Source organism: Cuculus canorus, chromosome 3 (assembly GCF_017976375.1).
Source record: "Cuculus canorus isolate bCucCan1 chromosome 3, bCucCan1.pri, whole genome shotgun sequence".
Classification (NCBI taxonomy): domain Eukaryota; kingdom Metazoa; phylum Chordata; class Aves; order Cuculiformes; family Cuculidae; genus Cuculus; species Cuculus canorus.
Window position 1 is genome coordinate 63,061,640 of NC_071403.1, and position 14,834 is coordinate 63,076,473.

The 14,834-nt window shown below is 36.7% G+C and overlaps 1 protein-coding gene across 4 annotated transcripts in view; it reads right to left on the reverse strand.

Annotated features, from left to right (window-relative positions):
• LYST (lysosomal trafficking regulator) overlaps positions 1-14,834 on the reverse strand; it is an 83,610-nt gene that overhangs the window by 56,539 nt on the left and 12,237 nt on the right. For 3 of the 4 annotated variants that reach the window (XM_054061390.1, XM_054061392.1, XM_054061393.1), the window contains exons 2-5: positions 9,646-9,730; positions 8,135-8,333; positions 5,810-5,900; positions 851-2,933 (exon numbers count right to left, since the gene is read on the reverse strand). In XM_054061390.1, coding sequence (XP_053917365.1) covers positions 851-2,933; positions 5,810-5,900; positions 8,135-8,326 — 2,366 coding nt within the window. In that variant the 5' untranslated portion in view covers positions 8,327-8,333; positions 9,646-9,730. Of the gene's footprint in view, positions 1-850; positions 2,934-5,809; positions 5,901-8,134; positions 8,334-9,645; positions 9,731-13,158; positions 13,219-14,834 lie in introns of those variants that run through there. The other variant, XM_054061391.1, reaches the window with a different exon arrangement.

A 14,834-nucleotide genomic window follows, 5' to 3' on the forward strand; every position in this document is an offset into this window, starting at 1 on the left:
AATCTAAACTTTACTGCTCTTGCCTCTTTGCCACTAAGTGGCACTTTTCCACTTCAAAAAATTAATAGCTTCCGATACAGTTTAGGTTAGGATAAAAGTTAAAAATGTATTAGACAATCCTTTACATAAACTGGAATAGTAGCTTATCCTTCGCAATTGTCCCAGATAAACTGCAGTGAATGTAGTAGGGTTATCAGGATTCCAACAGAAAAGATCAGAAGCTTTCCTGTATGAAAGGACACATTCATACTCTGAATAAATCTCTACATATTGTATTAATATTTCATCAATTCAAAAATGAATAGAGTTTCTATATCATGCCTTCAAAGAATGCTTGTGGGCGTTTTGTCTTTTTTTTAAAAAAACTATTTTTAAATAAAGAGGATTTACTAAACTAGGGGACAGTTACTTCAAGACAAGGAAAGCCCTCAAGTCTTATTTTTGAGAGGTGGTTTCTATGAAGCCTATTCTAGAAGGAAAAGGGAAGTGGATCAAAAAAGTAATCAGTCTAATTCCCAGATAGAAGTGAGATGTCAATCTGTTCAACACTCCTGACTCACTTTAGCATGAGGAATGAAGAGGCAAAGAGCATGTCACATTGGACAAATGTTTTATTTGTTTCTAGACACTTCAGCTTCCTAAAGACCACCATCAGTAGAGAGCCCTCACTGTCAATGGTTTATGAATCCAAGTTTAAATCCTATATTATTGAAGCATTTATCCTGTTGCCACTTCTCCAATGTCCAAGTGCAGCCTACAGTTCAAATAAAACACGTTCTGATCAGTAAGAAATAAAAAAAGCTCTGTACATAAATAGCATGGTTTTCATAAATTAACAAAATCAACCAACCTGGATTTAAGCAACACAGGGAGTGTGTGCAAATAAATCTGAAGTACTTCAGAAGGCAAACACTGGCTATGGTAACTGCATGTGTATTTATCAGGTGTAGTTAGTCTGAGTTGTTGAGCACGGCAAGCTAGCTCAACCCCTCTTTGAAGCGCAGGATTGTAAATACAGTTATACAGTTTCCACTGGACCACTGCATTTCCCTTTTGAATTAAGTGGCAAATATGGCTCGCAATCTGCATGCCACATAGTTTGTCTTCTTCAAAAACAATGTCCTGATAAGCTGCCAAGGCATCCCATCTTAACAACATATCTTCAGATCCACTGCTAGGCAGAATCCCCTGAACTCTGCAAGAGGAACTAGATGCAAAACCAGCATCACTAGAGTTGCCCTGCAAGGCATCTTCCAGCTGAGCAAGCTGATCACAGTCAACAGTACATATATTGCACGATGCCTGTACAATTTTTGAAGAAACTTCTGCTCCACCCAGCTGATCCAATATAAACTTGTTAAGGATGTTCAATATGTGCTGTTGAAAGTTTTTTAATATTGGTAACTTCAAAGCATGAAGCAATGGGACGATCACAGACTTGGGATCCATACAACAACATATTCCTACATTATGTACACCTGAGAGAATTTGAACACAAGTACTACTCAGCGAAACTTGCTGCAACAAGTGCAAACACTGGTGTGCACAAACAGCAACGCAACAGCATCTGTCGGGATAATGAACTTCCCCATTAGAAGTTTCAAAGGGGTTTTTGGCAACTTGGTTTTTAAAAGTAGATACAGAGAGCCCAGAGAGATCTCTGTGGTGATGCATAAAGTGAGAGTAATCACATCGTCTGTGCCGCTTTCTTGTACACACTGATTGATGGAGCTGCTCAGATTTCACTTTTTTAACAGTGATTATTATTTTCATAATGCTGTTGATTAGCCCTTTCAGGCGCTCTGAGGCTTCTCCGGTTACTCCTTCATTCTTCATACACAGCCACTCCATTTGAAGCACAGTTACCTCAAACAGCTTAAATCCCTGATGTTGTATGAACTCATGAACCAGATCTATAGCTTGGCTAAAGTAGAAGGGGTTGGAGGCTGCACTTTGTAGGCAGCAGATCAAAATCCGCAAGACGCCTTCTATAACCTCAGGTAGAAGCAAGGCTCTGTGATGATATCTAGAAAATACAGAGTCATCCTGAACTAGCTGCTGTAAAGTCTTCTTGTCTCTCGGAGAAAAAGGATCAGGCTGCTTTTCCAAGTAAGTTCTGATTTTTAAAGCTGCTTTAAGTAAGTCTGTTAAATTTCTTCGTAAATTGTCAGGCAGTGTTTCCGTATTGCTAATATCTAAAGACATAAGATGTAGTACTGTTCGAAAAAGCATCCTTTGGACCAGAGCCACAGGTTCTCCTGTCCACCCTGAAGAAACTACTTCATTGTCTGCGTTACTACTTACACTGCAAGAGTCTCCAAATCCTGATAAGAATTCAGTCAATGTGGGCACCACACTAGCTGAAAGAGTAGAACTGTGATTCAAAGCAATATCAAATTTGCACACCTTCTCTAGCAGTGACAATAAGACACGGCATAAGTCAAAAGGAGAGTTACCCATGTTGTTCTCAGCAATTCCTGCATCTGGCTCATTCAAAATCTGTGGGTTTAGCTCATGTTCTGGAATAATTTGGTTGGAATCTTCTAGACTAGGGGGATCAGGATTAGAACTGGGTACTGTTTCCACAGGTAGGCAATCACTTCTACCTACAAAGTAGCTGCCTCTAGCTGGATATGTCAAAAAAGGCTGCAGCACCTGGGAGCGTCTGTGCTTTTTTCCTACAGTAGTTTTGTCATCTGAATTGCCTTCTGAATCTGAAGTGGACAACTGAGATTTTATTGCATCTCGCACAGAGTAGCGATGAGTGGTTTTGCGCAGACGTCTACTTTTTCGAGATTGAGGATTTAGTTTTACAGAAGTCTGAAGAGATGAACGAGAGCTTCCATCTAAGCCTGGTTTTTCCTGAGTAGATTTCACAGAACTTGAATTCTCTTTGGTCAGGCATATGTCTAGTGTGAAGGGTATATTAAAGTCTGTTGAAACAAAAGACAAAGGAACATTGAGGAACATTCAGTAAAGTTATAACATGTAAAGCATTTTCCCTAATTTTCTAGTTTAATTCTTCCACCTTAAAAAATATGAAAAAAATCATATGTTAATAGGTCACAGTTTTGCATATACTCATGCCTGGCATTTTCAGCATCAAAAATGTGAGCAATTATTCATATCTAGAAACCATACTGGCTACTTTGAAAACCTACACAAATTAGTTCATTTTCCAATTGGGATTAGACAAAAAACGTGCTAAAAGATTTCCTAAAAACTTTTTTATAGGTGCAGCTCTTCCATTCTCTTAAGGAAAGATGTTATCAAGGTAGACAAAAGGACTTTTTGGGAAGCAAAGGGAAGAAAGCTTAGTCTGAAACCCTTTTTGCCTGTTACAGATAATATATAAAGGAACAATATAGCCACAACTCTCTTGCTATATTCAATTTAGACTTGAAAACGTTAAATATGCTATTAACAGTAAAACATTAATCAGCAGGTTACCAACTCCGAGCTCTCCCATATTACTTAGCTATTGAAGCAGTTTTAGGCAGTTACTCAAGCAATGCTTACTTTGTTTATACCATTTGATATATTTGAAATCTCACTCTAAGTACTGCCAAACAGCCTTATCCCACAACAAGTGAAGAAAAACTAAAGAGAAGAAAAAAGGCTTTTTCAACTTGGTGACCCATTGTCCCTTTTTGGAACTCTGCTGGTATAAGAACTAGATGCTTTAATTCACAGATGTCTTTGAATGCACGAAGAGCTCAGAGTACTAGTGGTAATAGAAAATATATATTTCTCTCCTTAGGGAGACTGCATATCTTCAAGAACACAGACTTCAGTCTATTTCACCATTAATTGTTGCAAACAATTAATTAATTAATTTAACAATTATTTTATTTTATTTTTATTTCTGCTTTTTGCAACAATTAATTAATTGTTAAATTAATTAATTGTTGCAAAAAGCAGAAATAAAAGTTGTGGATTTTAAAATAGTCAGAGAACAGTAGGGAAATGGAAAGGAATAATGTTTAAAGTGCTAAATATTCCCACAACAGCCAAGACAAAAAAAACCCCATCTTTCAAGTACTCAGTATAAAACAGTGAATATAAGATTTAAATCTGATTCAATGGGCAAGAAGATTTTGAAGAATAAAATACAAGTAATTGCAGTTCATGTGTATTGGTAAACTATGATCATAAACTCTCAAAAAAAGCAGGCAAAACAAAAAGTCCGTATATTCCTAGGTAAAATCTACTGTTAGATTTAAGCAGTGCCAGAACTGTAACTGGATGCTTTGAGTAATAAAAAGCCTCGCATAAAATAGCTATTACTGAACTTACTGAATGGTGGATACTATTTCGTGTAACAGTTAACAGTAACAGCACCCCAACCCCACAGAGCCCCAAAAGCCCACACAATTAGTTAAATTGAAGGTTAAGACACTTCCATGTGCAAGCATAACTGTGTCTTGCTGTTTCATGAAGTAAGAGTTATGATGCTTAAGGAAGAAACATCATCTGCTTTGTAGGCAGGAAATTAACCAGTAGTACTTGATCAAACAAAGCGTATTTCCTGCATCAAAAGTAACAAAGCCGCCTGATGTATCTGGAATAAGCCCAAGTGAAAAAACACTTCTTGGGGGATCATGCTTATTGCATCAGTACTACAAAACAGACCTTTATAGGAGCAAAAACTGTACAAACTGTACATTACGCAGAGTGCAAAATCAGAACATCTTAAGCACTATTTACATAACAGCATTTTAAACTAACCCTTGAGAAGTCATTAAGCTTGCATAAGACAATCAAAATGTCTCTAATTTGATCATGGTTACAGGAACATGCAAGAAAGTTGCACCTGAGGAAGCTGGAAAGTTAATTACATAAAAATGCTAGAAAACTGGTGCTTCAAACACTTCAGGTCTACAAACATTAACAAAAGCCCTCAATCTGCAGTTTAAAACACCAAAAATACTGGAAGAGCTTCACATGAGAATCCTTAGGAATTCTCTCGGACAGACAGGTAACTATTTGTTTCATCTTCTGTTTTATCCTCTAATAGGGAAAAGAATGCAGACACATGTAAGAGCCAAAAAAAACCCAAAGAGAAAAAATCACTAATTTCTTGATTCACTTTTTCCACAGTTTATTTTTATTATCCCTTTCATTGCTTTAATCCCCTTTAAACTGACTCTTTGGCAGCTGAACCGTTGTGACTTGACTCCTGAATTAGCACATCAGACTCTGACACAGAACATCACATTTTCAAAGAAACACAGAATGGTTCTGTTTATAGTCATTCAGTATGATGAGCCTGCCCCCTTGGTAACACTGCACTTCTTTCATACTCTCTTGTCCATTGTTTGGCTTTAACCTTATCTACTTCTCGTTCTTCAATTCCAGGAGAAAAGGCCTGTCTTATCCTGTCTCTGAACAACCTAGTGTCAGCATGTATCACTTTTTTGTTTTCAAAACCAGTATGTCTTCCCCTTCTACTTATCATGAGACACTTCACACTACCAAAAAAAAAGTCAACAATACTCTTTCAAATCTTTTCCCCCCAAATCACCTGACAAGAAAAAGAATCTCACCCATATCAAGTTCAGCTACACAGTATCATAAGCCTCTGACACTGACCAAGAGTTTTTACCTTCTCTGTGCAATCTCAATCTTCCTTGGACCCTGACAGAATATTGGTATTTAAGTTTAAAATCTTTGCAGAATTCATACCTCCATTCTATGTTAAAAGGATATGCATTACAATGAACTACTGCTCTTTAGACAGAAGTCCTAGGCTCTGTAGTAACACACAAGTCACTCCTGTGTCCTTAACACTATAAGTGATAAAACATACCTATTGCTTTTTCTTCTTGGACAGGGATTTTCCACACCAATGGCAGAAGTGACAGAAGGAGTGTCAGAAGTTCTTCCCGACATGTCAGCTCCTATGATAGAAACAAAAGGTTATGTACTTTAAAACATATAATAAATTAATCTTTTTATTTTACAAAGCTATTTAACATGGGATTCCCTACACCTTTCTGCTGCTTTATGCATTGAAAAAAGTGACCTAACTCAGAGTGCTATAATCATTAACTAAAGCCAATCAGAAAGCGTCTAAGATATGTATTACAACTCTGCAACTGTTTCTATATAAAGCTTTCCTAATCCTTTTTGTTGAAGGAATTCTACACCCAAAGAACAAAACCAGGAAAGTCCAAAGCAAGTAACTTGTTGGCTTAAACAAGAGCAACATGAAGCTCAAGGCAAGGTTAAAACTTCTGTAGTTTCAAGTATGTAACTTTGAAGAACTTTATGGGAAACTTTCTTTCTCCAAAATGACACCTTTAAGCAAATGAAAAAGGTTACATGTATCAACTAATGTTACCACAGGTGAAGTTTCATGGGAGGAAAAAAATTTTACTTCTAATGCAAAAAAACCCAGACCCAGAATAACCACTACAGAAAACTCACTCCTCCTGGGGTTCTGAAACTTCATCACTAAATTTCAACACAGAGAGGAGCAGTAGAAAGCACAGAATTTAAACATCAGCAGATAGCTTCAGTCCTAAAGATCAAAACTTCTCCCTTTTTTCAAACACAAAAAGTATTTTTTAAACACTTTAGCATTGTGGCAGTTATCATCATTCTGGGATATGCAGTTGAAGCAACATCCTCCTCCAAAACTTCAAGGCAGCAATGAAATTAAGACTTATAAAGATAAACAACTTAGTTACAGTTATCAATGTAACAAATATGTGCAGTTATACGTGTAGTTATGGAGCTATATAACAAATAGTTCCTCTTTGCCTGATGAGATTATCAACTTACATGAAACTTCTAAAAAACCTAATATTAATAATATACAATTAGATCTGAAAATAAGCTTTTTTCAAAGTTATTCTCCCAAATCTCTTCTACTACCAAAGGTATTTTCAGCAAGACTTGGCAATACAACACTCAAAGCACAAAAAGCCTGGAAAAAAGCAAAATATTAACTTTTCAAATTTTAGTGGTACACTTCCAGAAATAACTTTCCTCATTAGGCAAGTTCCTCCTCCGCCGCTCACACATTCCTGTAGGAAATAATTGCTGATATTTCACGAAGAATGCCACAAGCTTTTTCCCCCTTCTGCTTCAGAAGTGGGTTTTTGTTGAGGGGGAGGCAGATGGAATCTCTTATTTTCTTTTTACATGAAAGCCAGCTACTTTTCCAGCAGCTCTAGTTCTGAAGCCTCTATTAACAGCAACTATGCAGAACTTGGGTGACAATCCCACAGCTCTAGAACTGGTAAAGATTCTTCTGAGACATTATACATAACTGCATTCTTGTGGGTTTACTGTTTAGCCAGTGTTTCTACTGGAATTCAGTATCAAACCAGAACATCTGACTGGACCCTTGGCACAAGTCATCTCATGAAGGAAATGCAAACCTGAAAGAAGAATCTGACCACCATTAACAGCTGATGTGATTTAGGACAAGGGCTGAATAAACTCAACTAAGATTCATTTGGTTCATTATAGTGTCGGAGAGGGAGGAGAAGAGAAAAAAAGAGATGAAGAGATGAAAATGGACTTTTGCAGCTACAAGGATGTGCACTAGGTTTTTTAATATTAAAAATAGCACAAACTGTCTACCTTTCTAAAGAGCTTTCCCTTTTGAGCTAAAGATACAAAATATTTGGTTTCTATTATGTTCAAGAGCAAGTTGATTAGCACAGAGCAAAGATATACTTCGTGGCCCATAAACAAAAAGGCATATATTTAATTTTATTTTACTGTCCAAAACCAGGAGGATCTTCTCAAATTAAGCACTGTCACTTTGTACTCCGGATTCAGTGAACAGAGTATTTTCTCCTGAAAATTATAACCTATTACTTCTTTTTACCCAGCTGCACTCTAGCTTCACAGGCACCTTTACTAGTCAAAATTTTGGTAAACCAGATGATACTGATGCAAACAGGTACCTGATCAGCCATTTGTTCTGCTTCTGTTCTTGATGAAGAACAGAATGCAGCTGCAACATATCCTTTTGAACTTCCAGTCTTCATAATTAACTCATACACTTTCTACCATAAAGCGGCAAGCAAACCTGCATCAAGAAGAACATGTACCAGACAAATCCCTTCACAGTCAAAGCTCAATACAAAAATTACAACCAGGTAAGAAAAGTCTATACCTGATCAATAGTTGAGTTCAGGGTGGTAAGCAAAATAAATCCACGGCCTTTAACCAAGTATTGTCCCAGGGCTGCCATATGAGTTTCTTCCTCTTCATCTTCCTTGGCCTCTGCCCTCTGGACCACTGCGTTGCACAGTTGGTTGACATCTGTCAAGAATTCCCGTGCCAGTGAGTTACTGGCACTGCTCATGTCTGAGCTGTAAGTAGAGGAAAGTACAGAAATTAAATCCATCAGAAAACACATTCCTCATGGAGAAAAGACTGGGGTAAGGAGAGGAGTATTTCTTCCCTGTTCCCCACAAAGGATGGAATGTTAGCAGGACTGAGGAATCAATATATCAACGTAGGACAGAAGGAAATGAGAAGGATGAGCTTAGATGATTTAGTTTATTTCAGTAAAACTTTAGCTAACAGCTATTTTACAAGACTATTGGGTAAAAGCCTGTGACACACAGCATTCCCTCCCACCACATAAATGAAAGTTAATGACTTTGTTTCAGCTTTTCCTTGTAAGCTAAATGAGTGCTTCAACCTTCATCTACTTCTAAAAGGTATTTGACCTGAAACAAAGTGGAGAACAGGCAGCTATTACACAGCATTGCACAGAAAACATTTTTTTTAAACAGCTTGTTTGAACATATTATCGTCTACCATGCTACATTTTCCACCAGCATGCAGATTGTTTCAAAAGAAAAAAAGAAAAAAACATTAATGAGTTAAGACAAATATACGAGTCTCAAATACAATGCTTTAGATTTACCAGCTCTAATGGCGTTGTTCTTCAAGCAAGACTGAGTGAGTGGCAGTCACTACTATAACGTACTTAATTCAAGATACAATTCTGCTGTACACATTCAGGAGAAAATGTCAAACATTGGTACTGTTGCCTAAGCTGATTAATTTTACTTTAGGTACTGCACAGAAGGCACTCATTCACTTTGTCTATTCACTATCTTATAAGACCACTTTTTTCAGTTTTCTCTTATGCCACAGCTTGCTCTAGTTGGTCAGTACAAGCACATGTTGAAAAGTTTGAAACAAATATTAAAACTAATAAGACAAGAAATGCAGTACTCGGCTACAGAGAACCCTCAGGAGGGTACTGAAGAAGGCAAAACAAAACCAAGAATCAATGATGTCAGCTACAGAAACAAGAACGCTTAATCCACATAAAACCCACTTAATGAATACCACAGCATATTTATCCCCTTTTATTTCTCTATAAACAGCTAAGATAAAATCTTTGAAACTCAAATGTTTTCATCATGTCCAAGCATATAATATGCAAAAAAGGAGCCAAATACTTTAAACATAACATCTAAATACAAGAGATGGGTTAATATTGCTTGATCAAGAAACACGTATGTGCAATTCTTAGGTTAAAAAATAAGATCTTTTAAGAAAAGAGCAAGTTTAACATTAACGGTACAAAAAGCTCCTTTTAATGGCAAGAGTGAATATTTATACATATAGTCATATTCATTGTAGAAGTAACAGGAAAATTCTTACCAGAGTTACTTTGCCAGCTTAACACATTTATCTTCTACGTGGAAGAAAAAACAAATATATTCTGGAAATAACACCCTTGGTTCACCTGTTTTTAAAAACAAAAAAAATACATCCTGGGTAATATGCAATTTCTTTGTTTTGAAACCTAATTTTATGATAACTATTTGAAGTTTGAGAGTCCTCGAGGATTTTTCTAAGCTTAAAAGTGAAACCTAGAGATTTATACTTATTACTATGAACAACCAAAATCCTATAACAGAGAAAATAATTGGTGCATATAAGGTAAGCTAACACAAGAAAATTCATTAGTTTAAGAAGTAAAATTAGCTAAGCATGCAAGTTTAAACATTTCCCTCTAGAAACAGCATGAAGTTTCAGTTATCACTATCTGCATACAGAATACTTGAAGCAGTTGCAGCTTTAGGTAACTGGGAAGGAACAGTATAGTATCTGCTCTACACAGCCCACTAAAGTAATTTAAGAGTTACTACTTCCCTCCTACCTCTTTAACCGTCTCCAGTCCTAAAAGAAGATCAGAACAGGCAATACTTTTTTTTTTCCTTAAGAGAAGTACTTAAAACTTCCTCTGTTTTGAGCCATAATCAGTCATGAAAACAAGACTAAGATAACAACAGGGAATTGCCTCTGCAATGGCCAGGAACAGCCAGTCAGGTATCCCAGTACTCTTTTTGCTTTGGGAAAAGAGTCAAAACAAAACAACACTAACACCAGACTTGTCTTTGTGAGCCCTACATCAAGGGCAAAAAGATTCAGTGGCTACTCAAGGAAAACGACTGCTATGGGGAGTGTGCATTCCTAAATCGCCAACAACCCAAATTCCTTGATGCAAGCTAAACTGTCAAAGGGTTTCTTCATTTTTCATCTTAAAACTTCAAGTTTCTAGTCATCATACTTCCCCTTACATCTTTAGGGTATATTCCATCTAAAAGAAGGAAAAAAAAAAAGGTAATCCTCATGAAATACTCTTATTTACTTAAACAAGACTGAAGAGCTCTTTAAACATGCTTTAAATCCTGATGTATGATTTTGTCTGACTGGTTGACTACTTTTCTTCACTGTTTCCTAGAAGGGAGACACTACTAAGTGCAGAGGCAACGTTTATTTCTGCAAACTCTCAGCATTTTTTGTTAATATTTTCAAATCTTGAACAAGTGCTAATTATTTAACTGTTCAATGGTAATAGGAATCCTTATCAGTTTTCCTTAATAGTTAACCCCATTTCTTTTTAAACTAGTGTTAGAATATTTGTGCTTGGTGCCATTAGGTGCATTTTAACTGAGCCAGTCTCTAGCAAAGAGCTAAAATTCTCAGAAGTTACATACACCGGCACATCAGACACACGGAGAGAGACACTGTCTAAACCCAGTCACTGAAGCATCAAACTGGGACGCTCCAACTGCAAGCTAGTCCAAATATTAAAACCTCATCCTCTAGACACAGTAAAAAGCCCAAAATGCATTTGTTATGAATAGAATGTAAAGCGTAGTAACCCAGAAAATCCCCAAACATTCAAATACAATAGTCTCTAGGTAAGCGTTAATCCACAATTAATTAATTGTAAGGGGAAGAGATGGGGACAAGGAAAGATAAAGACTGAATTCAGGTTGCAATTAAATAAAAACTTCAACTTCAAACGTAATTGTGAACATTTCACTAAAGACCTCCTTAAGGAAGGAGAAAAACACTGTAGGTATCCAGGCAAGCTAGTAATAATTGGCCCTGCTTTGAGTGCTTTGAAATAACACATTCCATCCATAGCCTCACAGAAAACCAACTTATCCATACAGCTAACATTCATAATTCTTTGCAACTAAGCAGCTAGTGGTTTTGTAGTAGTACCAGACTTCATCAAACGATGCAAGAATATGCTGTCCATGTGTCCTTCCACCTGAAGCTTCAGTTTCCATGTTTCCTGTATTGCTTACGCATGGATTTAACATATATTACCATATTCTGGCAAAAGAGTGAATATACAGTGTCCTGATGAAGTAATATTTTGTTGATGCCAATGCAAAAAGACATGTTTTCTTAATGAAAAATTTAATATATTATTGGTAAGGAACTAAGATGCTCTCATTCTACAGTGCAGAAAAAAAAATGTAGAGAGATCATGCTGGATAATGAAGCATTTTTCAAAGGATTTATTCCCACAAGTGCTATCTACTTCTCACTTGTACCCATTTCTTTTTCTGCAATTACGTTCTGAAACAGACTGATAGCACAAATGTGTCTTTGGAACCAGTTTCAGATACAACCTCATTATTCATCCTATCTTAAAGCTAGAGGCAAAAGAATAAGATAAAGAGAACCTAGACATAATTAAGAAGCTTCCAGAAAAAATCTGCATATGCACAGACAACCTTCTTCCCTTTCATATTTGTTTCCTGACAAGTGATCCAAGTTCTTAAAGCACATGCCTTTACAAAGAATTCAGTGAACAACTTGCTTTACCTATGCTGTAATGTAGCAAACACTCTGCAGAAGTGAGCTTTTGTTTTCAAAAACAAATCCACCCCACTGAGGTTTCAGCTTGCTTGTCACCTTCTCTTTCTGTTACAGACTGTGGTACACTGATACTACACCCTACACGGCACAGTGTTGCATCTTACTCTGAGAACATATGCCAGCCAATCTGCATTAAGTAGGAACTACTCTACTGCAGAATTTTTCCTTTGTTTAAAGTGACATATCTTTAAATGCAGCAGTGCCCAGTAATAAGGAAGCAGGTACTACACAAAACACCCGTATTGAGGTACAATGCCTTTACTTCTCTTTAGACTTCTGAGAGGTCACCTTAACTGGAGAAAGACTCCAAAATCTAAAACATCACACACTAACTAAGCCAGAAGAGAGCAGAAAAACCTACCAGAATCGCAGGCTGTGTACAGTCTCAATGGCACACTTACAGTTTTGGAATATACAATGTATCAGGATTTCACATTACTAGCCCCGAAGAAAATAATCACCTTCTTTAATTCCACTTCACCCTCTAGAAGAATATGATTATTGTATTTCATGAAAACCATCTCTACTATAGTGTATTTATTTCTAAAAGGAAAAAATCCACAAGCTTTTACAAAAAAAAAAAATCACTTAACTGTGAATGAGCTGGCATTCACATATCATCTGCTCTCTTCATGTCCATCTTTCTAACATCCTTAACTCAATCCATATCACGTCTGCCCTCTGGCCCCTTTCTGCATCGGCTCTCAAGGGATTTATTTTCTATTTGCTGTTGTGGTATAAATCTACTTCCTGCACTTGAAGCTTGTATTTTCTCTAGAAAAATTTTCTTTCCATTTTTATGGAGTTGTTCCTCAGCTGAACACCTTAAAGCACAGGAATGCCTTGTACTTACTTCAGTGGACTTTAAGCCTTTAATACCAAAGCTCTTCTTTAAATAAAGGATGGAACTTAAGACCAATTTATCAGTCTTGAATACTGAACCAAAAATACTAACTTTATATAGTGCTAATAATTAGATGGTATTACCTCTAACATCAGTGCATCTTGAGGAACGAAGAAAATGCAACAAAAGCTTGAGGCCACAGCTAGCACAGAGTGAACTAGGCCCTTTACTTGGCTATGTTTCCAGCAATGCATTACCCAGGAAGGCCTGGAATGTCCAGTACAATAAAAAGCAGTAATTACTAAATTACTACAGCAGCATTTTAATAAAATTCAGTACTAAGGCAAATGAAGTTAAAAACCCCATATGCATTCAAATTATTACTTTCAGCATCTGTTGTCCAATAGCCACAGCAAGAGTAAAAGAGGCAGAAAGTTTAGTGGTGGTCTCCAGTTGACACAAGAGCCTAAATAAACCCAACTTTGTCTAGTCTATCAGGTTATAGAAGTATCTTGCTGCACTGAAGGAGTGATAGCCAATCTTGCAGAAAAAATAAACTTATGAGAAGCAGATAATGCAAAAAAAAGTAGAGAACACATAGCTACATTAAGCTGTTAATTTGCCTTCCCTAGTTTTCTGTTTCAGATAAGAGGCAAACGATAACTTGACATGGCATGGCTACAGGTCCTTTCAAGTAGAGTGTACAATTAAGTGTGTTTTTAGTAGGTATTACATTACTACTTAGAAAAAAATAAAGTTTCTGTAAGCCATTGTAAAATCTAGTTATTTCTGGCCTCCAGTTCAAAACTTGCAACCCTTTTGCCCATTTTCTAGATTCAAGTATATGGGAATACGATTTGACACTGGCTACATTTACTTCATACAGTATTCATTCCACTTGGCAAACACTGGTTCCAGGTTCCAGCCTCACTGCTTATGCTTTTAAAGCTCTAGAGAACACACTTGTGACCTCTTCAATGATTTTAACATTAATATATCAACAATTACTTCAGTCACATTTATTCTGAGGCTAAACTCTCAATTTAAGCTAAAGCTTCAGTCACAGAAGTCAGAGGACAACAGGCATATTGCAGAGCACCAGCAGACAGGTTTACTACAGCATCTGTTTATCTTGTTAGTAGTAGATACCAAATTTGATTGCCTTCCAATTAAAGAAATTTGCTAGCAATAAAACTAAGAATACTAAAAATAATTCCTCTGTGCAAACCAGAGAAGGAAAAGAAAGCAGAGTATTAGTGAGTGGTAGAGAAATATCTTTTCTAGTATGGCCTGTAATAACAGTGGAACACACCCTATAGTGCTGCCTTGAGGTCTGTACTTGGTGGCGAAATGCATGCAAAGCCTCAAACTAATGTGTCAACAAAAATCAGCATTCTTCCTTTCCTGTCCTTTTAATATCATTCAGAATTGTAAAACAGGCTAGAAACAAATACCCAGCTGACACTGCCAAAATGGGTTACGGAGCAAGAGCAACACACAAGCCTTTAAGAAAACATGTATCTGAAATTCAAGCAAAGCATCAACAGAAAACTTGAGATGCTTTGATGCCTTGTTTTACCAATGCAAGGCAATCAGCCAAACGTGTAACTTATAAAAGGCAGTGAAAATTCACTAACCATCCAAGAGCTCTGATATTCAAAAACATGAGCAAACAAGAGCAAAAACAAGACACTTGAAATTTGGTTCACTCTCAAAACAGACATACCAGACAACACTCCAGCTCCGCTGAAGACTGCTTACTCTGTTTCCAAAGACTTTCTGCTCTGTCCTTTGCTATTATTTACTATTTGGGATTACA